Below are 23,081 nucleotides of genomic sequence, written 5' to 3'. Positions count from 1 at the left end.
ATAGAAGAAAGTAAGACCAGAGAATAGAACCAATTAATTGAGAGAACAGGGAGAAATTAAACAATAAGAAGTCAGGGTGGGACAGAAAGATTGGAGATTGAAAGAAAAAGAAAGAAAGGAGATTGAAATTGGAGAGAAATTCAGAGCTCTCAATCATGGTATTATAGATAATATGATCATTGCTGTGTGTTGAAAGATGAATGGAACTGGAATTTAAGAAGCCATGATATATAATGAAGAAATACACACACACATGCATACATACATATATGTAAATTTATGTATGTAAATTGTGGTAAACTGGAAGATTATGAGACACATATTGATATCCTTTGGAAGGGAGCAAAGCTGGACATGGTTGCACATGCTTGTTATGCCAGCTCCCAAGGAGCCTGAGGCTGTTGGGTTTCTTGAGTTCTGAACTACAGTGAGCTAATTCAAGCGGGGGTCCATAAAGTTAGATATTAATATGGTGAACTCTTCATAATGGAAGAGGGTGGAATTGGGTTCCCTAAGTAATGGAGCAAAGCAAAGCTCCCAAGCCAATGAGAGTTTAATCAGGTCTATAAGTAGGCTTGGAATTTCTAAGTTGGGAGAATCAGTCTTTAAATAATAAAAGAAATAAAGAATAACATGCATGTTAGCTCATGACTGCAAGAAGAAATTGGATCTGATGTTGAAATGAATGATGTTCACTGTATCATTTTGGTTCTGATAATGACCACAAGTTTATTGCTGTCATTATCCCATCTTTTTTACTCTGAAAGCATGAGGCACATCAATTGCCACAATTGTACCATTTTAGTTACAATGGAGAACATTTTGTATTTTGAGTCATAGCGTCATGCTTAGGGTACGAGCTCTGTCATTTACTATTATTGTAACATTGGACTAGGAAAAAACTTCTTTGAGATTTAGTTTCCTCTCCTGTAAAATTTAAAGGTTGGGACTAAATGACCTGATCTAATTCTAAATAATATGAAACCTCAAAAGAAAGGAGATTGCTTAGTGATAGAGGCAAAGGGACAATGTGGAAGAATGTGTGAGGGATGAAAAGTACATCTGTTATTTTTAGTTGTGTTTTCATCACTGAGGAAGGAAGAGACAGGGAATGAAAGAAAAAGTCTTCAGTCCTGAAAAGAGTAAGTGCAGGGTCTTTTGTGGAAATCCAGGTTTCTAACAGCACAAGGAGATGCGAAGAATATGAAAGAAAAAATGCTAGGCCAATGGGAATTTGTTGACAATAGAGCTAGGATTCCAGAAGACACAAGGGAAAAGGAGAACAGTGGAGTGGTATGATAAATTTGGATGTTATTATAGGGAGAAATAAGAGGAGATAATCTTTGGTTCAGCATACCTTGACTTTGAAGAACTGGAATACTAAAAGTGAGAATCTGAGGATCTGTCCAATGATAGATAAAACTGCAGGGGTGACAACAAATGGGTGTAAAGTAAAGCAACTCTGCCATCATTTCTATAGTAATCTATTTTGATTGATGAAAATAGAACTACCACATTTTGCAATTATCATTCTAGGAATTCACCGAAGTGTAAATGAAATTCCAGAAAATAAAGATGAGAATAGCTAAACCTCAACAGATATATAATACTTTCACTACTTCCCTATATGATGGAAATAGCACAATTTTAGGATGTTCAGGAATCAACTTTATGGCCATCTCAAAGATATAACAAAGAAAACATATGAAGAAGTAGATACAAATACATCTATCCTGCATTATTTCTAGGAATAACCTACACATATGAAAAATATATTAATGCTAATGTGAAACAGAAGTAAAGAGATAATTCTCTGCAGAAGACCACCTCTTCACAAAAACACAATTAAGAAGTGTAGAGAAGACAACATCATGGTTGTATTTGTTACAGCTTGATTCTGTAAGAAATAAGATTCTGATTAGGTAAAATAAAAGACAATATTAAACACTTTTCCTAAAACAACACATATCCCATGCAGTATTTTTGAGGAATGATAGTGTAAAATACTGAGATTTCATTAGTATAGAGAATTTCCATTAAAGAGTGCAGATGTCTGCTGCTTATAGTCTTAGAGGAGTTTCCTGGGCCACAGAAAGATTTAAGGAACTTTCTTCACCAGATTCATATATTGAATGTGTCAAAGGTAAGAAATTAACCCAGATCTTCCTTACTCTGAGGTAAACTCTCCATTATGATATACTCTGTGTAAATGTTAACAACATAATGACTCCTTAATAGATTCAACCATAGAGATAAGTTTGTTTAACAGTTATTATAAATTATCAGTATGTAGTGAATTGGAAGACATATGCCTACCAAAGGTGTTTATTGCTACTTTGTGTCCATCAGCAATCCCAAATGCAGGGGGCTTTCCCTGGAGATGGTATCATTCTCCAGATGATCTTATTGGTAGTGAAATTCAAATCATTCCTTCAAGTCTAGGAATACTACAGATTCCTCAATGAGATCCATAGTTACTCAAAATAAATTACACTGTTGTTGTTTTTTGTTAAAAGATTAAGAAAGAATATTTCTCTTATTCTGACATGCAATCAAATGGCACAATTATTGAGAGAGTCCATTAGTTCAACTATGTACTTAGAGTAGGGAAGACCCAGATTTAAATTTGCCTTAATTACTTCTACATGTATGAGCTTAGGCAAGTTATCAACCTGTGCTAGCTTCAGTTTCCTGAGTGGTAAAATCAAAATCATAATCATACATGCCTCTGGGACTGTTGTTAAGATAAAATGAGATATTTATAAAATATGTTGCAAACCTTGACATTATATAAATTGAATTATCATGATGAAAATGATAATGAATTAGGTATATCTAATGTGTCCTAAATATAGCAGAAAGAACTTTGCTCACATTTATTGGAAATTGTGTTGCATTTTCAATGATCAAAGTTGATTCCTATCATGAAACCCATATGTTTACCCTAGTAGCATAAGGCATCTCAGTTGCCACAGGTGTGTTTAGTCATTAAGATATTCTTCAATTCTGGTCCTTTTTCCCCATTAATACTATATGTTTCTATTATGTAACATTTGTCTCCCCAGAAGTATTAAAACTGTCAGTGACCCAGTGGGGAATAATGGAAAGACACATCATGTGTACAATATGTACTGCCCAAGGTATACTACCAGTAAGGAGTTGTGAACAAAAATCAAAAAACTATCATGAACTACATGTATGACTTTACAAACAGCCAGGACATTAATAGAGTAGAGGTAAGGAATAATACATAGAAAGCCTGAGTTCAGCACTGATATTCATTATATAATAAAACATTCATAAGAAATCCTCCAGTGTGTTGGAAGTATCCTTCATAGAGAATGGATAGGGATTTGAAAGAATAAGAAGGTTGGTAGGTGGATTTTGATTTATATAAGTGAAGGATATACATACCCCAAACTCATTATATCATATCCATTCATGCATCAAAGCATTTAAAACATATAACAAACAAGTCAGTATTTTAAAATATTTACATGAGAAAAGTGTGATTATATAAAAGGAGATTAAAATAAGTCATTATCAATGAACAATTTATGGGTCTAAGAGCAAGCCCATACTCCATAAATACTTATAGTATTGACAGTGTTATCTTATTTCAGGGACTTTAGTATTTCTTCTTTCAGTTGGCTAAGGCTTATATGCTGATTTAGGTATTATATTTTCTTATATCTACAGATGTTTTTTCTATTTCTTTCCTTTGTTATTTCCTGATTGAATACTTCTATTATATAGGGGATGTTACTAGCATTCCAATGGGTAACTTTCATTTTTTAACTCAATAGTCCATCTCCTTTTTTCTCCATTATTATTATTTATGAAATTCTGACTATCCCTCTTGGGGATCCTATGAGTAATGCAGAATGTATCCTCTAGGCTTCTGATGTTGAACAAATCTAGTTAGTATTTCAGGTTGTTATCTTAAGACATCTGCATTTCCCCTTTTTCATGGTATATCAATTCTTTTAGAAAGGAGCTGCTACTGTACAATCATTTGAGAGTTTAATTTGCTGCAATTGTACATAAAGCATCACAGTCTAAGGCAGAGTACCATTCCAGAAAGAGAAAAGCAGGCGCTTTAACTGGGCTTCTGAGATTTATTTTATAGAAAGTCATTTTTCTAAAATTCTTATATGCATTAAATATTAAGTGACAAAATGTAAAATAGAAGCAAAAATACATGTCAGAAAGATTGCATTCTTATTTTAATTATATAAAATTAATGAGTTTTCAGGATTTTGTAAACATTTGTGATGCTAGAGGGAGGAAGCTAAGGATAATTTAGGACAAGAATTCTTTGTATCATAGTGCCATTTGGCAGTCTGGTAAAACCTGTGAAGCCCTTCTCAGAAAAAAAAGATGTTTTTAAATGCATTTAATTGAAGTGGGATAACAAAGAAAACCAATAATATTGTAGGAAAAGATTTTTTTTCTCATCCAATTCATGGGCCCCCTAAAAGCTCTCCACAGACTATAAACTTGGGGTATAGGGACCCATGGTCTACAATCCCTGACATAAGTTTTAAATCATCTAGTCATATTTTAATATGAAGAGACAGAATTCACCAATTAAAGTAAATAGATCATTATCTAGATGCAAGTATCTATAAGATGCTAGAGATACAAAAGACAAAAGCAAAAAACAAGGAGTAGCCACCCTCCAAGATTTACATTTTCAGAGGAAATTTTTATAATAGAAAGAAAGCTGTTCTCAAAGTCACAAAACCTGAACTACAGTATGACCCCTGACATATTGGCTGTGTGACCCTGATTGAGTCCTTTAACCTCTAAGTATTTTAGATAATTTTCTAAGGTTAAATTTACGTAGGAGCTACCTGTTCACTGGGAGGGGCATAAATCAGTAAAATCACAGATTAAAAAAAAAGTTGGAGGGGTCTTATATTTTTGGGGGTAATTGAAGATAAATACAACTTAATTTGAGAACAGAGCACTAAAAAGAGAATACTGAGGAAAGAATTTGTAGAGGAGATGATTTAAGCCATGAAAAAAATTGAGGTAATAAGCAGCAGATTGAGGAGGCTTTAAATGCAAGGCAGAAGATTGCATTTGATCCTAGAGTCAATAAAGAACAATTGAAAACTTTTAAGCAGGGGAGTGACATGATAAGACCTGTATTATCTGAGGAATATTAACTTGACAAGTGTATGTGAAGGATAGATTTGAGAGAGGAAATACTTGGCAGGACTACCAATTAGGAGGGTATGACAACAGTCCAGAAGAGAGGTGATGATAGCTTGAACTAGGGTAGTAGTCATGGGTTTGAAGAGAAGGAAACAGGGGAAATATGATATGGATATAGAATTGACAAGGTTGGCAGCTATTTCTCTATGGAAATAAAGATAAAAGTCAAGGATAGCTCTAAGGCTTTTTGTTTTTAAAGAAAACTATTAGATGACTGGAAAGATGGTGATGGCCCTAAAAGAAGTAGCAAAGTTTAAAGGGAAACAAGGTGAAGTATAGATATTGAATTTTGTTTTAGACATGTTTGCTTGAACTGAAGACAGGGAATCTAAGTGGCAAGGTCCAGCAGGCAGTTAGTGATATGGAACTGAAATTGAGGGTGTCTGTCTCTCTAGCTCTATATCTATCTACATAGGTATGTTTTTATATATGTGTGTATACTCACACATACACACAAAGAGCAAGAGATAGTAATTGAGCCTATGAGAGCTGATAGGTTTGCCTAAGTATAAAAAGAGGAGGTAACCCCCCCCACACACACACACACATACTGAACTTTCGGAGGCTTCTATATTTGGTAACTGAGTGATTATGATCTAACATATTGTTCTGAGAAAAACACTTTACAAGATACTGGAGGAGAAACAGTAAAAAGCAGTATCATGGAAACCAAAAGAGGAGAATATATTTAGGGAGAAAGATAGCCAGCAATGTTAAAAGGTGCAGAATAAAGTCATTTTGCAAATAGATCACAGACCAAGAAAATGCTGCTTGATTTAGCAGCATTAGAAGGTCATTTCTAACCTGAAAGAGAGCAGGTGGTCAGGTTAGAAGCCAGATGGCAAATGGTTGAGAACTGAGTAGGAGGTGATAAAAGGGAGGCAGAGTATGGATTTTTTCTAAGAGTTCAGATGTGAAATGGAGAAGAGGTATAGGATGGAAGCTTTAGGGGATGTGGAAATCAAGTAAACCATCTTAAACCAGCTCCTTGATTTAATTTCCATTACTCTATTTTCCCAATGATGATTCCCAATTTTCTTTCAAACAACTACATTTCTAAACAACTAGGAATCAGTGAAAATTGACAACTGTTGGGTCATAAAAATCAGAAGGCAGAAATTATATCAAGAGGCAGCTCACCGGAGAGATTACAACATTCCTCTGTATTCCCTCAATTTTTATACTCTTAATCAAACAACCCTCATCTTCTCTTTACTGTTGTTCCCCAGTTGATGTGATATTGATACAAGTCCTTTTTCTTATCCTGAAGACATTCTGGTTTTGAAAATATCCAGAGACCTCATGTAAAACAATGCTACAATCTAGCAGTAACTCTGTTGCCTCTTTTTCAGCTTTGCAACTTTGGGAGTTGACATAAAATATTTTCTTTTGTTGTAGTATTCTGTTATAGTTTTACACAAAATTTTAACACTTCAGAATTTTACTATATTTCATGTCAAACTGATTTTTCATCTATCAAATTTGTTTTAGCCCTCTCTATTTACTCTCTAAACATTCAAACTTCCTTTAATCTCCCAAATTCCCTTAATGCCAGAGACACCTTTTCTTTTCCAGCATATTTGAGTGCATGAAGTGTCCAAAAGATCATTTCTGGTTACCTTGTTACTAGACATTTTTGAGACTAGATTCATGAAACAGTCACATTTTGTGACTAATATTGTTATTTTATTATTTTGAATCAGAAATTCAATTTACTAGAACCGTGGAGGTCATCTTATCCTACTCCACAAATAGAGAATTAGAAATTAAGTGACTTGCTCAAGATCTCAGATTTTGGTAATGGCAAAGCTAGCAGCAGAAGCCAGGCCTCCAGGCTAATAGATGCATGGCTAACATGGTGATGTGGTTTTCAGTGACTCCAAAGCTGTATGAAAAATTCGCTGTTATTTTGAGTTCCAGAAGGGCAGAAACTCTATCATCACTTAACATCACTTAAGTGCTCAGTCATATGAGGTACATAAAATTATAGATTTAAAACTCAAACTTCAACATAATTTAGTACAAACTTTTCATTTTTGAGATGAGAAAATGGAGATCTCAGAAATTGAAATGAGTTAGCTTAGGTGCCACAGATACTAAGTGAAAGATAAGGAATGTTCCCTCAAGTCCTCTGTCTCTAAAACAGTTCTCTTTCCATTGCTTAGTAAAGACTTGTTGAATTTAATTATATCATACTTGTCTTGGGATAAAAGAAATATTTTGGAAAAATGGTTGAATTTAGCACTGGATTTTACTTCATTAGCATCCCACATGGCATTTTTCTCTCTGCTCAAAATTTCCCCAAAGTAGTTGTTGGCCATTACAACAACAGAAAGGATTGATTATCACTAATGTGGTATAAGAATTTACTTTAAAAATAGAGCTCTAGATTAGTAGGAGAGTATGTAATTCAGTTAATGTCACCAGTGTATAATGGAAAATCTAGGCACCAAAGTGTGTGTGTGTGTGAATTCTATGAAGTTTATGTGATGGAGCATGGAAGTAAGTGATGATGATGTCTCTCACCAATTGGGACTCAAAAATAATGTATTTTTCATACTATTTTGCAGTCATAAAAAGCATATTATGATGCTAATTATATGAATATATAATGTGTATGTGCATATGTGTTTGTTAAATCCCTATAGCTCTTTCTACAGAATCTTGAAATATGTAGTCATTATTGTTACTCATAATTCAGAGATGAGGAAACTGAAGTTGAGAGTAGTAAAATATCACACCTAAAAACTGAAAAACCAGGACACAAATCTTCTGACTCCCAGTCCATGGTTATTTCCAGTACATTGTCTTCCTACTTAAGCTATTACATGTTCAGCTTCATAGTCACCATACTAAAATCTTCAAAGATCTAGGAAGAGCTAGTAAGAGCTAGATAATAGCTACTATTATTTTGAAACAAATTTGCCCCTTCCCTTCATTAACTCCATGAAGTGTATTTTTTCTTTTTTTTTTAATTTGATTGTTTGCTTTGTTTTCCTATTGTTTTAAGAGCTATGTTTTTTTTTAATCACATTGTAAAGTTTTCCTACAGGTCTTTGGCTGCAAGTTTTGTAAATTTTAAAAGATCACAATTAACTTGGTAATTCCTGTTGGATACAATGAACAGATAAAGATAAAAACAGCATTTTTATCATATTTGAATTTTATAACTAAAATATTTGTTTAGGCAAATAGAAGGTGTCTGTTTTATTTTGTACTACCAACTATTTGCTTTCCTGAGAAAAGGTTTATTGGAATTCAGTTTTACAAAGAAAAACACATATCCTGATAATAATTGAAATGAAATATTTCAGATTTCAGGGATTCAGCTTATGCATATATATTTTGTGGAACTTCTGTTAGATGTTACTTCATTAGTAGATTGAAAAGATTATCAAGGGAATTTTAAGATGTTTCATTTGCTAATAAAACTAACAACTGACTTGGTGGGATTTACAGATGAGGAAACTGAGGTTTTAAGTTTCAGGGACTCTTAGATCCATAGTTTCACAACTAGTAAGTGTCAGAGGTAAGATCTCTGGATTCAATGATGGGGGGTACTTATAGTGCCTTCAACTGTGATTTTACTGCAATGAGAATATCCTGCTGAGGAAATTCCCTATACCAATGTAAAGTCGCACCTTAGTTATGATTTATAATCTTAGAATATTAAGACTTTAAGTGACTTTCCTAGGGTTACCAAGCCAATAGATGTATAGACATCACCTAAATCAGGTTTTTTTTTCTTCTGATTATCAGGGCATTTTCCTATCTATTGTACACATTGACTCTCAAATATTTTATATAGAAATTTTCATATGAAATATTAGTTCTTAAAATGTCACTATCATTGATAATTTCTCCCAGGACAAGTATTCTCAATGTGTCTCAAGATTCTATGGAAAAATATATGTGGGAAATTGTAGAATAGCTACATTCTAATCCTCATCATTGCTTTCTCATTCAATTTGTGAATATTCCTTTTTTTTCCTCTTTATTTGTCCTGAATGTGTTTCCTGAGAGATTGTTAAGAAACCTTAGTAATGAGGCTCTCTTTAGAAAATAGTTATGATCCCAATTCCTCCCCCAGACAAACTTCCTTTTGCCACAAAGTAATAATAATAAAAGAAAACTCTAGGCTAAAACATAAGTTATTTAGGATGTAAAAACAAAGTAAAACTTCTTTGAATTATACTTTAGGAAAGTCACATTTAAGAAAATGGTACTTTCTGTTTCTAGTACAGTTGTAAACAACACAATAGTATTTCCATTTCATTTTTAGGTATGCTAATTTTAGGAGGGGGAGAAAAACCAGGACATTTGATAGATAAGCACTGTGGCATGAAGTTTTTACATTATGGAATAATGAAATTTTGACCACAAGAAATTATATTTGGAATTTTAAAATTTCAACAAAAAACCCAGTTCTTTTCTTACTAGCTTTAATGTTATGTCAGTATTGGAAAAAAAAAACCGAGGAAGCTTATAATTTATTATTCATATTTAATCCATTAATTTCAGTTTTTCTCGACTCTCAAAATTCAGCATGTGACTCAAAACATTTATCAAGAGAATGTTTCAATGTTTTCCATGGAACTTTATAGTTAAATGACTTTTAAATTATAAAGAATGTAACATGATTCACACTCATCAGAAAATCTTTTAAAGACAAAAAGAAAGCCAAATTGCCAGAAACATTTTCAAACATTAGTATAATTCTAAAACATTTTGCTATATTGCAAAGTATGCTCTCAAATTCAAAGTAAGACTGAAAAAATCTCTCTGTGAAATTAAATAAAATTTTGATGGGTATCCTAACGCATGCTTAATTTGCAGGTCAGTTCCAAATTGCCTCTACTTATTATGTAATTTATGCAATTTTAGTTTTAATTGGATAAGCACTGGCTATACCATTTTGATCTGTTTTAATTTTTTTGTATTAAAATCATAAAAAGTTTTGATATTTTTCTACCCACCCCCAAGGAACAGAGATATGCTGGATAAAGTTAATTTTAAAATTATAGAGGTAGTATGCTAAAATTGCTCTCTAATGAATAGTTTTAAAGAAAAAAAGAGTTTAAAAATAAGTTTCTTATTTGTAACCATGATTTTATTTGCTAAAAGCCCCCCCCCCTTTAGCTTTCAATTACTTTCAAGTCTATTTCCCTCCCTTTAAGGAAGATCACTTAATCTATAGTGAGATGTTTACTTGAAGTTATCTGTGGAATGGTGGCTTCTGATAATTTAACATTGAGAGATCAACCCTGAGAGCCAAATAATTATGTACCATGGATAGCACTCTATACCAAGGAGACATTGATGGTTGTTCTGTTCCCTAACAACCTTCTAGTTTTGATTTTGCAGCAATGGAATGAACTCATTCCATTTGGAAGATCAAGAAAAAAAATGATAATATTTAGGTGAAAATATTGGCAATAATTTTCCTCTTTGAACATATTTTTTTTAGAGTACCCTCTTCTTTGGGGAAAAATTATAATTTTTTTTCACATTAGAGGTTCTAATTTTTCAGAAATCATAATCTCAGTGCAATTAACATCAACATCTTCATAAGATAATTGATCTAGTGATATAAAGAAACTTCCAGATTCTTTCATTTTACAGGGGAAAAATGAAGCCCTGAGAGATAATGTGATTTGCCCAGGGTCATACATATTGCCAGGCAAAGCCAGGATTCAAACCCCGAACTTTAGACGTTGCTATCTAGGACATTTTTGTTACTATACTTGGATAATTTCTATGTTTTTAAAAATTATTTCCTTCAAGGATCTCTGATTGTTTATGTTTGAATGTTCCCACCACTGATAGAAGCTTCAACCCCACTATGCCGAGACAATTTCATAAATCTCTCTTAAAGACAGAGAAAAGATTTTCTAGTGGTGAATCTTATCTAATCCATAGTTATGGGTTGTTTTCTAAAAAGAGATATGTAGTCTGCCATGGGATATATTTGAAGTAATTTAAATTCTGTAGTAAGAATTTACTTCACCTTCCAGAGAGCCATAGGTTCATTCATGCTGTGTTCCATTGGCGTAGTTCTGTGACATGATGAGATTTCATCATAGAATTTTGGTGGTGGCTAATTTTCAGACCAATGAAACATGTATAACATTTTGCTTCTTTTTAAAGGCTCATCTAATTAAACTGGGCCAGGTGTAATGAGTTGAAACAAACTTTATTTTTGAAAAATTGATATTGACTGGTAAAAGTAAAATATTAACAATCAATCAATTATTATACATCTGTTAAAATCATATTGGTGGGGCGGCCAGGTAGCACAGCGAGTAAGAGCACCGGCACCTGTGTCAGGATGACCTGGAGATCGAATCCCGGGCTCAGATACCCAGCACCACACTCAGGAAATGGGCTGTGTAACCTTGAGCAAGTTACTTAACCCCGATTGCTTAAATTAAAAAAAAAATCATATTGGCAACAGGAAGTATGTTAAGTTCTAAGGTTAAAAACAAAAAAACCAAGATGCTCTGCATACAAGAAACTTGCATTCTTATAGAGGAAATAGCATATGCAAAAATCAACACATACATGATAAATGTAGTGTAGAAGGAAGCCTTTTTTCTAGTAAAGTTATATCCTAGAATTGACACCTTTAAGAAATGTTTACTTTTTAGTCCAGTTTTGGGTAAAGTGTATAATACTTGATTAATTATACTGGTGAGTCTTCTGAGTAATAATTACTTACCTGAGGAAGGAAATTTAACTTGTACTAGATCAAGGGAATAGGTTAAGCAGCAAGAAAATATGCCTTGCCAGCAGACTGCCATTTGAAAAACTGCAATTAGCTGGAACTAAATATTTTGGAGCTGAATATCATAAAGCAGTTAGCTAGATTTAGGCAAAGATATAAATATAGTCATATATATGTATACAAATACATATATAAATATATACATATGTAATATTTTATTTACACACATTCACACAAATACATTAATATATGCATCTCTAGGTAGCTAATTGGCACAGTGGGTGGAGTACCAGATTTGGAGTAAGGAAAACCTGAGTTCAAAAATGGCCCCAGACACTTAATATGACCCCAGGCAAGTCACCTAACCTCTGCAAACTTCAAACACTTACAAGATATTTGACCCTGGGTGCATCAGTTAGCCTCTATCTGTTTCAGTTTCTTCATCTGTAAAATGAGTATAATGTTAACATCTACCTCACCAGTTTGATGGGAAGATAAAATGAGATAATAAATGCAAAGTATTTTCTAACCAATAAAATCCCATTTGAATTCTTGTAATTATAATTAATATATATGTTCATATATACATATATATTCTCAATTTAAAAACTTAGTTGCCTATATGAAAAGGCAATATACTAGGTTCAGGGGTTTCAAAGACAAAAAAAGAAAGAAATGAAATCCTAACCCCCAAAAGCATACAATCTACTGGGAAATATAGCATGTACAAATATTAAAAACAAAATAATTTGAGGAGGGAGGAATGCTAATAACAAGGGAGAAAAAGAAAGTTTTCCCTAAGATGGCACTACTAAAGTTGATCCTTGATGAAGCTAGAGGTTGTCAAAAATGGAGATAAGGATGGAGTGCATTCCAGAAATGGTTGATAGACTGTTCAAAGATATGTATATGACAGATGAAAGTCATACTTCTCCCAGATAAACTTTAGGAAAGTTCTGTTTTTATTCTGTCTTTCTCATACTAAACAATTTGCAATGAAATGCCCATACCCTAAATCAGGGGTGGGGAACTTTGGTCTCAAGGCCACATGTGGCCCTATAGGTCCTCAAACGTGTCTCTTGACTGAATCTAAGCTTCATAGAAGAAATCTCCTTAATAAAAGGGCCCTAAATTAAAATGTCTCAATTTTCATATTGGAACTCACAATTCACTACCACATGTTATTTCTCTATTTTTTTCCATCTTAATCATCATCCTCATTATAGATTTAGGTCTGGAAAGGACCTTATAAATCTTCTAGTTCTATACTTTCATTTTAACAGTTACGAAATTTAAAAAAAAATAAAATTTATTGACTTATCCAAGGTCATACAAATTGTAAGTGGTAGAGGCAAGATTTGAACTCAGTTTTTCTATCAGATACTCTGCTCTTTCCAATGCACTGTGAACTTCATCAGCTTTTCTGGAATGCAGTAGTCTGACACTCATGATATAGAGATTACATTCTTGTCAAAGGCTAAATCAGCAGAGTATAAGCTCAAGTAGGTCCTGTAATGTCCCAGAAGTTAAAATATGGTCCTGATGACAGAATATGTTTGCTAGTCAGGAATGTCTTAAGTGTGGTGATGCCCATCCCCAATACACTTTCCAAAAGGGGACTGATTCTTTAGTCATGGCAATCCAGGATATAATACATACATACATGCATGCATACATACATATATACATACATATGTACACACACAGACAAACAGGCACTTAATTCTGTGGATCCCTCGGCCAGCATGCAGTTGTAGTAATAGTAGCAGTAGTATATAGGCATAAAAATAAAACAAAAATGGAAAGAGTTTCCCAGCTTTCAAATCCTTTATATTTTATGTTCATTTGTATTGGAAAGAAATGAAAATTTAAATAAGCTGAGTCCATGTTGTTAGTTTTAAGATTTAGTTGCATCGGATGGAGTCATTAATCCTATTTTTCTCCATGTTTTATTTTGTTCAGTGGCCCTGCTTTAGTTGGGGTTTTTTGTGACCACACTTATTTTACTGCTCTTTCTCTTTTACACTAAAAGCTTGTAATTAAGATTGAGCACAAAGTACGATGACATTATAACTAAAGTTGCTTTCACTAAATTCTTGTAAGCTGGAGGCCAGAAAAACATGCACGGAGATGCTGATTTATATTCATAAAAAGCATACTATTTCATACCATTCACACTGCTAACAAAAATGACATTCAGGACCCAAATTGACCTTCTCCCTGGGGAGAGTGATTCAAACTATGGAGGGGGAAAGAGAAAAAAAATGACCTTTTCATGATTCTTCATTTTTCATTGGCACAAAGAAAATGAAATTATACTAGGAATTTTTATGGTTTTAGGATCTCAATGTCAAAAATGTTTCCCAACAGAAATCCTTGATGCCTCTAGCCTGTGCCCACCCTTACACATTTTGAATTTCCTTAGGAGCAGCTACATTAAGGCAAAATGGTTTGTCATTTTAAAACTGTATGCATCAACTCTTACTCAACAAAACTCAGTCATGACTGTGATCACCAATTTCTTACTCACCAAAACCAAATGTACCAATAAATATGAAATTCAGTCTGATACTGTCTTCTCATTCCTTTTCTGCTCTATAGATTCACAGGTTTTTTTTATGTTTAGTCAATTTGTATGAAGATCCTTAATTCTTCCATTCCTGCAACTTATTAAAAGCAATTCTTTGTCTAGGGGTTTAAAAAAAATGCTATGACTTGGGAATAAAATATGCAATCAAAAATTCAATACGTTATATCTTGCTAAAATCTATCTCTTCTCTGTATTAAGCAATAAATGAAAATATCAAAGCTTTAACTACAAAGACCCAAACTACAAATTGAAAATTAAAAAAAATAGTTTACTTGATACCTGGTAGATCAAAAGAAAAAACATTTAACTGTTATTTTAGTTCAACATTTTAAAACTCCATTCAAGCTAGTTGAGTTGTGTTGACTTCATTATATCTAACATTGGTCAGCATCTTAGTAGATTGTTGACCTTTGTTTTTCCAACTGGTATTATTTAATTTCTCATATAACTAATAGTTCCTACCTTTACTAGGGGCTCACAGTAACAATTTGGTGATGACAATAGGTAATAGAAAGAGTGCTGGATTTGAAATCCTGGACCTAGTTATCAATCCTGACTCTGCCTCTTACTACTTGTGTGCCCTTGGGCAAATCATTTAACTTCCCTTGGCATCAGTTTCTTCATTTATACAGTGTGAGTGTTGGATTAGTCGAGCTCTAAAGTTGTTTTGAGCCTTAAATGTATTCTAGTCAAGACAAAGTTTGTTATATCTACTCCCAATAGTTCTAAAGTTAGTGGTTGAATTTTTTTGAAACATAATTATTTGATTCTAAGAGCTTCAAAATAGGAAATTTAAATAAATAATCTAAAATTTTGGGAATAGAAATGTCAGTATGGATAAAGCCTACTAATTTTCTAATTATGGATGGATAGTTTTAAAATCTATGCTATTTATCACCAATAGAATTTTATTCATAGGCATAATATATTTAGATCTAGAAGGAAATTTATAGATCATCTAATCCAGTCCCCTAATTTTATAGAAAGGTGGGTCAAAAACTAACTCCCTGCCAAATTTTTCTTTTTCTGTTTCTACCTAGGCCTTTTCTATCCATAGTGTTTGAATTTTCCAACACATACCTATTGTAGAGTAAAACAAGTCTTCATTTTCATTTAATATGGAAAGTGTATGTAAAATGATGACAAATAACTCTTAAACCTTATGGAGACTTGATTTTATCTTGATTGGCTATTACAGTAATAACTCCTTTCATGAGGAATGCACAGATGTTGAATGCTAAACACTGACTAAATTGGGCCAGTTGGACAGTTCCCTAATACCTATGACCTGAAATAAACATAATTATACTTACTGGAAATTAGGGGTCAACACCTTCAGTGTTCTACTATGTTCAAAGCATCTTATTACGCATATTACAGAGGATACAAAAATGTGTCTGTTTCTACCTTCAAAGAGTTTACAATTTTCATATAATTTGTAGGAAACCATAAAAAGTATAAAAACAATGTCCACAAATAAGTTATGAATTACAGTCACTTCACTTGTAATGTTTTGATCTAAAAAAAAATCACTTTTAAGTTTTTAGAAATGCTAATTATCCATGCTGGTAAGGGGACATTATGCACATTTTTATAATTATAAATATGAATAAGATTTGATAGTTGAATTATTGTAAAATAGATAATTTACATATTTAATCCATAAACAGGATTCAGTCCCATAAAGGGATAAATTGTCTAATTCTCAACCCAAAGTAAAACTTTTAGCTATATAAAATGATTTTGTCAAATTAAACCATATTCATAACATATGAGACTAATCGAATTTGCTTCATGCAGAGCAGTAGTGTAGAGGACTCTTTAAATACCTTTGCTCTGGAAATGGCAGTATTCCTCTGATTTTATTTTCCACCCCCTGTGAATTCTTTTGTTTAATGGGAACATGGCTTCCCCCACCCCATGACTGTGTTCTCCCCTCTGAATGGTAGCAATGGAGCACCTGCATGTTGTGTCTGATGCCTTGCATGATGAAGACATGCAATGGCAAGTTCCAGTCTGCATGCTGCTTAATGAATGTTTTTTTCCTTTTCTCTCCTTCCTTGTTATGTGCTTTCAGAAGACAACTATGTGGAAGGTGGGTACTTTCTACCTTATTTTCTAAGCTCTCTTTATTTATTTATTTTTATTTTATTTTAGTATTTAAATGGTACACCTAGAATTAAAAACGGTAAGTTGAAATGTCTTTTAGAAAATGTGATTCATTAACTACGTACCACTTTTCATACAGAACAGTCCTTCCTTCTCGCTTTGGATACATTATATTCTGGCCTTACCAATCGCTAATATATTATGCTCAGTAGAATGGAGTATCATTTATAAATCTGGAACATTGACTGCCAAATTCTGTATGGAAAAATTGGTACAAAATATTCATTTAGTTTTCGGAGAAAGTAATAGCATTCACACACATAATGCATGACCCATAATTTATTTTTATATGGCCAAGACATATTCTTTTGTATGAAAATCATTTGAGATCTATTTATTAGAATTAAATCATTTGGTTTATAAAATACCACAGCATAAGATGGAGAATGATAAGGGGCCCATGTCTAGATTTCAAAACAACCAATGGGCCAATGGACATTAAAGCCTATTGCACAGAGACCTGAATATTGGTAAGTAAAATTGTAAGATTTTGTATTATGTTATGTAACACTCTAACTTATTACTTCATACAAATCTATTTCCATGAGAGTCTGTGAGCTTTTCCATTGCAAGTCAGAATTTTAAGGAATTAGATGTCTGTAAGATATTCTTTAGTAGGAACCTTTGGATGCAAATGGCAAAGTCTTCCCACCTCCTCACATACCATCTTAACTTTGAACTTAATAAAAATCTAGCAAAAAATTGATCCAAGTGCCCTCTACAAAGTCTTTAAGTATCCTAATATAAATAATAAAATTGGAAAGAAAATTGGTGGCATAAAGCAGTAGACTGAAGGACCCCCTGCTTACAAATTGCAGTGGATATGTTGTTAGCTTTGACATCCACAATGTAGCAAAGTACATGGGTCCAAGAAATAAGACCCCACATTTCATTATAATGCAAAATTATTCAAAGCATAATCAAATAGTAGAAATCAACCTGTGTTTTCTTTTCCATATAGCATGATAGCCTCTTAAGAAAGACAAAACCTTCCATCATAATTTTTTGTTGTCATTTAAATTTCTAGGTTTAAATATTAGCTATTGAAAATAATAAAGTGATAGTGCTTATTAGAGGCTGGCAATAGGAATATTCCACATCATATCTGTAACTATTGTTGATGGTACCATCATTACTGTGCTGCTGAATATTGCTACTAAGTCACTAAATATTTAGCAATTAAAAATTAACTCCTTTCCTGGGGTTGTGTCTAGCTATGACTTCCATTTTTCTTTACAACTATTGTTGGATAAATTTATTGCATGGGACCCTTCATGTCTGATATGTTTTGAATATAATACATTTTCCACTCAGTGTGTGAATTGAACACAAAAGTAGCCATGTCAAGTCATCAAGAAGCATGTATTAAATGCTTATGTACCAGACAGTGAACTAAATGCAGGGGAAAACTATTCTGTGCAATTCTGTTTGGTTCCTTAATAGTTTCATACAGTATGTTCCACAAGTAGTCAAAGTGAACTTTGGAATGGAATTTCCTTAAATTTAGTTGCAAACATTCATTTAAAAAAGTTTTGATAGTTGTCCAATGTTGGATTACTCCACATTTATGTTAAATAGAATTATATCAAGTACCATTTCTACTTTTCTATCTGTGATTTCAGATATTCTTTATCTCTCTGAATAATATATCCTTCTGTGATTATTATACTAAATTGTGTAACCATAATATGCTATATGTTATATTTTAGGAAGTCAGAGCTGGAGACAATATATATTTGATCAACTGAACAAAATATGAGTAAACATTATAGATTAGTCCTATTATCCAAAAATTTAAATGACATCAAAAACATGGCAATTAAAATAATAAAATGTAAGTTAACAATATGTAGTTTATCAGATCAGACATTATTTTAAAAGTATGATTTCTGACTCACTATGACTTCTGGGGAAAAATGAGCTGGACGCATCAACAGGTCGTAATCTCTTTATAAACTCCTTTTCTTCTCTATTATAAAAGACAATCGAGTTGTTCTGTTTCAGGAAGCATTAAGTTATTTTATTATGTCATTTGCATATGATTACATATATAATGGTTATATTATACTTTTTTGTTATAGTGCAATGTATATCAGTATAATTTTGTGAAAATACTACTGCTAGTTTCATTATCAACTCAGATTATTAGTATAGTTCCTGCAAATCAAAGCTACTGTTAATGAGAATATTTTTTTAAAATCTGCTAGAAATATAGCAGATGAGTCTATCAAGTAGTCATCTAGACTTATGTGAAATTTAGACACAAAAATATTGCTTAAATCCATAAAAATCCTAAAATATAAGTGGATTGGTGAGTAATCTTCTTTAATCAATTTGAAAATTCTGTTTTTCTGTTAAAATCACAATATATTATTGGATGGAATATTTGTGTGATTTGTGACAATTTAAAGTAAGGAGAAAAAAACTGTTAGCACATTCAAGGTTCTCCATTGTATATAAGGAACCATTCAATTTAGAGTTCCTCAAAAAGAGGGACAGTTATCTTAAGGTTAACTGAAATTTCAGACATGATTAGTTAGAAATTATTCAGATGTAAAGATGGAACTCACAGGCATTGTCAAAAATATGTATGAACTTTCTTTGTTGAAATTGTCTTCTCATCTTTCAGAACTGCATGTTATTTGCTTTATAGATATTTAAGCTTCAAAATGAAATAAAATTCTAAATAGCTTCCCACTGCCATACCTGATAAATTTAGTTAGTACTGCTGAAAATTGATCTACTATTTCTCCAAAGCATGTTCTCATAAGAAAATTGAGTTTGCATTGCATGTCTAGTACCTTTTCAGTATTAGAATAAATGTACTTATATCAGCTAAGTAAGGAAACCTCCCTTGCATTATCATTTCAGTGTGACTAAAATTTGTTCATTTAATTATGAAAGTGCTCATTTTTGATGAGGGGAAAAAGATCAGACCCAGCCCATATTTCAGGTTACATTCCTTTGGGTTTTATTATTTTTAATGAAAATTTAATCAGAGAAAAAATGACTAGCCCTAATGGGGCAGTATTCAATCAAAACACACTCAACCAAGTACACAAAGGAGAAGAGGAATGTTAAGGGATTGGTTGGACTCAAAATCATTCTCTTAATACATTTCCTTGTTCCAACTAATACATAGAAACAATTCATGATGGTGCATCTGCCAGTGTTTTGAGTTGTTTGGTTCTCTAACTCTTGGCCCCAAAGCATTCCAAATTATACTTGAAAGAATGCTTTTCAATTTGCCTTTGTGATACAGACATATCTCATAGGAAACAAGATGTCTGTCACTGAACATTTTTGTCACTGTGACAACCCCATCTTCCCATGCTCCTTTGTTCATTGCTGACTGTGCTCTTGTTTTCCTTCAAGGTCTGGCGCACCTGATGATGGGCGACCAAGGTATGGGCTCTGTTCCTTTTCCACTCTGCTTTCATTGTTTCTTCTTATTCTGTAGCTGCTTTGAATCCATCACTGCAAATGATGGGCAAATGCTTGCAAACTCTCTGGCTGCTAATTAAATACATTACTTAAGTCACATCTTGTGTTGTGTTATTTTTTTTTTTTGGCTTCCTTCCTCTTTTCCTTCTCCTTCCCCCCCATTTTCCCTTATGTTTCCATTTCCCTCTGTCCCTTGCAATATAATGACTGCAAAGAAATGAAACATGAAAATGTGATTGAGATAATCCATAAATGCACATGTGAATACAGCTATGGGTAATGATACTGAAGATATTTGAGAGTTTTCCTTAATTACCATGTGAAAGTAGATATTCATTTTATCCTATTGGAGCCACTGAAAAGTTCGTTGGCATTCATGCATGGCTGGTTGGGAATATGCAGATAGCATCTGTTCCCATTTTCTGGAATGCTGACAGTGCAGTTTGTTTGTTTTTATCAGAGAATCAATGAATTTCCCATTCTCCGATCATTGTGTATCTCTCATCTGTCATCCTTTTAAAGTGAGCATGGGGACATCCAAGTTTCTCTGCATGTACATCACCAAAGGAAATGAACACAGTTCTCCCTGTGACACTGTTTGCATCTCCATTTGTCTTCAAACACTTATTTATACTTTCTTGTCTCTTTTAATTTTCAGATATTAGTGCATTTACATAATTCTTATTGTTGTTTCTCTCCTCTATATTCTCTTTGTCTGGAAATCCTTTCTTCATGGAACCATTTCATCAAATCCATAGGTAAAAGTAAAGGTATTACATTATTTTCTTTCTTTTTAATGCCATCTGTATAATTTAGAATATGTGTAAGAAATGCAAATATATCTAGACCTTTTAGCAGTGGTAATATGATCTCGAGGTAGGTATGCTTGTGCTTTATTATTCCATGGACCTAAGGTAAGGAACAAACATCTATCAAAATATTCCACATCTGTTATGAGTTTTAGTGAGGTTTTTGTTGTTATTGTTTAGTTTGGTTTTATTTTTTAAAAGGCACAAATAAGGTGGTAATATTATCTGAAGCTGACATAATACATAAGTACAAGATTCAGCCACAATTTCAGGTATGCATTTTCTGTTATCTCTTTATGAAAATACTCAGTGTAGTCCACATAAGCATGTCATGTTCAAAGAGTACAGCTGTGGAGAACATCTGTCCAAGTCGTTCTACATCTGGATGTAAGTGAAAGCATGTATAGCACTGACTTTAAGTGGTCTCTGCTATAGTCCCACCCCTTTGTTGTCTATGAGATTTTCCCCATTCATATTAGTTTCATGTTTATTTCAAAGACAGTCAGTATAAGAAACAGAAGGAGGAGAAGGAGGAGGATCAGACAGTCAATAAATGTATGGTTTTTCTTTTTCATTTATTTTTGGTATAAGCACCAATCACCCAGGTATACTTCACTGCATTCTTTGGTAAGTCACTTACGTGTACTTTTGGAGAGTATAGGCAAAATGCTGCTGGATATTTTTATTATTTTAAAGTATGCTGTTTTATATTTCATTTAGCAATTGTGATTATTCATGTTTACATTAAGAAATAGTACTGTGGAATGTAGTGCTATATTAGTTTATATACAACTAAAGCAAACATCTTAAAGAGTTTTTTTTTTAAGTAACAATGTGGAATTCCTGATTCAATGATTATGCTTTTGGTATTGAATCTTTTAAGGTTTTTTTTTTTCTTAAAGGAAATGTATTTTGAATTCTTTTAATCTTAAACACTATGAATCTTATGAAAATACATGGTTGGGAATGATTATATATGTGCCACCTCCAAATGAAGCAAATTTCTTGAAATCAAATGTGAAAATTGCAATATATAACACCTGACATTAGGGGTTGAAATGTGAAAATTCAAGTTGACAGAATAATGCTGTATTAAGTGCTATGTGCCAATAAAAGGACACCCTGACTGCATTTTTATAGTTTGTGTTTTGGTCAACTATATTCTAGTATAATTTAATTTGGGGAAAACTGTTAAAAGTCAACATAATTACCTTAATTTTTTGTCAAGCTCTAATAATGGATGGTACAGCCTTTGACCAGGAGATGTCACTTGTTTTAGAGGTTCTGTTTTTCATGTAGAATGCTTTCTAAAACATTATATTTAATGTCTGAATCACATCACACTGCTCTCTTTGAAGTGAATACTTTTTATATATTCTCTAGCACAGGACTTGAATGGTATGTGTATTTGAACTATTAAGAGAAATTTTATTTTATACTGTTACTTATGTTATTTCGTTGTGTGATTTCCCCAAGGAATATATGCTTACAAGTTATTTGTGCATATATGCATATATAGATCTGTGCATTTTCATGTCTATATTTGCATATTCAAAATTATATACACACACGTGTTTATATGTATATATGTGTGTATATGTGTATGTGTGCATACACACATATATGCACATACACATGCATGTACATAGAGATGTAGATACATACACATAAATCTTGGAAGCAAATTAAGAAGTTTAAAAGAATTTCCAAACTATCTTATTTTTTTAAATCATCTTATAAAATAGTTGATCTATTCACCTAATAGGACATTTTGCACCAATGGCATTTTATATGATCAATTGTGTTCTGCTTTTAGCTTCTCAGTCTTTTATTATATTGATCATGTTTATATGGATATGTTAAAAATCAAAAAAGTCATTTCTACTATATCCAAAATAAGAAATTCCTTTAGTAGAATGGATGATATACTGAGAAGATGTATAATGGAGGAGAGAATGACAAATTCTATTTTCCCTTTTCATGCTTCTTATTGTGAAAAGTGGCCTTTTGGATATGGTATGAATGGTAAACAGGGAAAAATAAGTTATATGATGGGAAATGGGATTGTGAATTTTTTTCTCAGAGTCACATTTATTAAAACACTGCTCTATAGTCTGCACAT

General features: G+C 32.7%; 1 protein-coding gene across 11 annotated transcripts in view; it reads left to right on the top strand.

Moving 5' to 3' along the window:
- The window catches only part of NRXN1 (neurexin 1), a 1,464,789-nt gene that overhangs the window by 133,837 nt on the left and 1,307,871 nt on the right, over positions 1–23,081 (top strand). For all 11 annotated transcript variants that reach the window (XM_069071685.1, XM_069071684.1, XM_069071683.1 and 8 more), the window contains exons 3-4: positions 16,615–16,632; positions 20,082–20,111. In XM_069071685.1, coding sequence (XP_068927786.1) covers positions 16,615–16,632; positions 20,082–20,111 — 48 coding nt within the window. The remainder of the gene's footprint in view (positions 1–16,614; positions 16,633–20,081; positions 20,112–23,081) is intronic.

Source organism: Petaurus breviceps, unplaced genomic scaffold (genome assembly GCF_028583685.1).
Source record: "Petaurus breviceps papuanus isolate PSGF00001 unplaced genomic scaffold, PetGlider_PUasm1.0 90842, whole genome shotgun sequence".
Lineage (NCBI taxonomy): Eukaryota > Metazoa > Chordata > Mammalia > Diprotodontia > Petauridae > Petaurus > Petaurus breviceps.
Note: the sequence above shows the minus strand (reverse complement) of the source record. Positions and strands in the feature narration are given on the sequence as shown.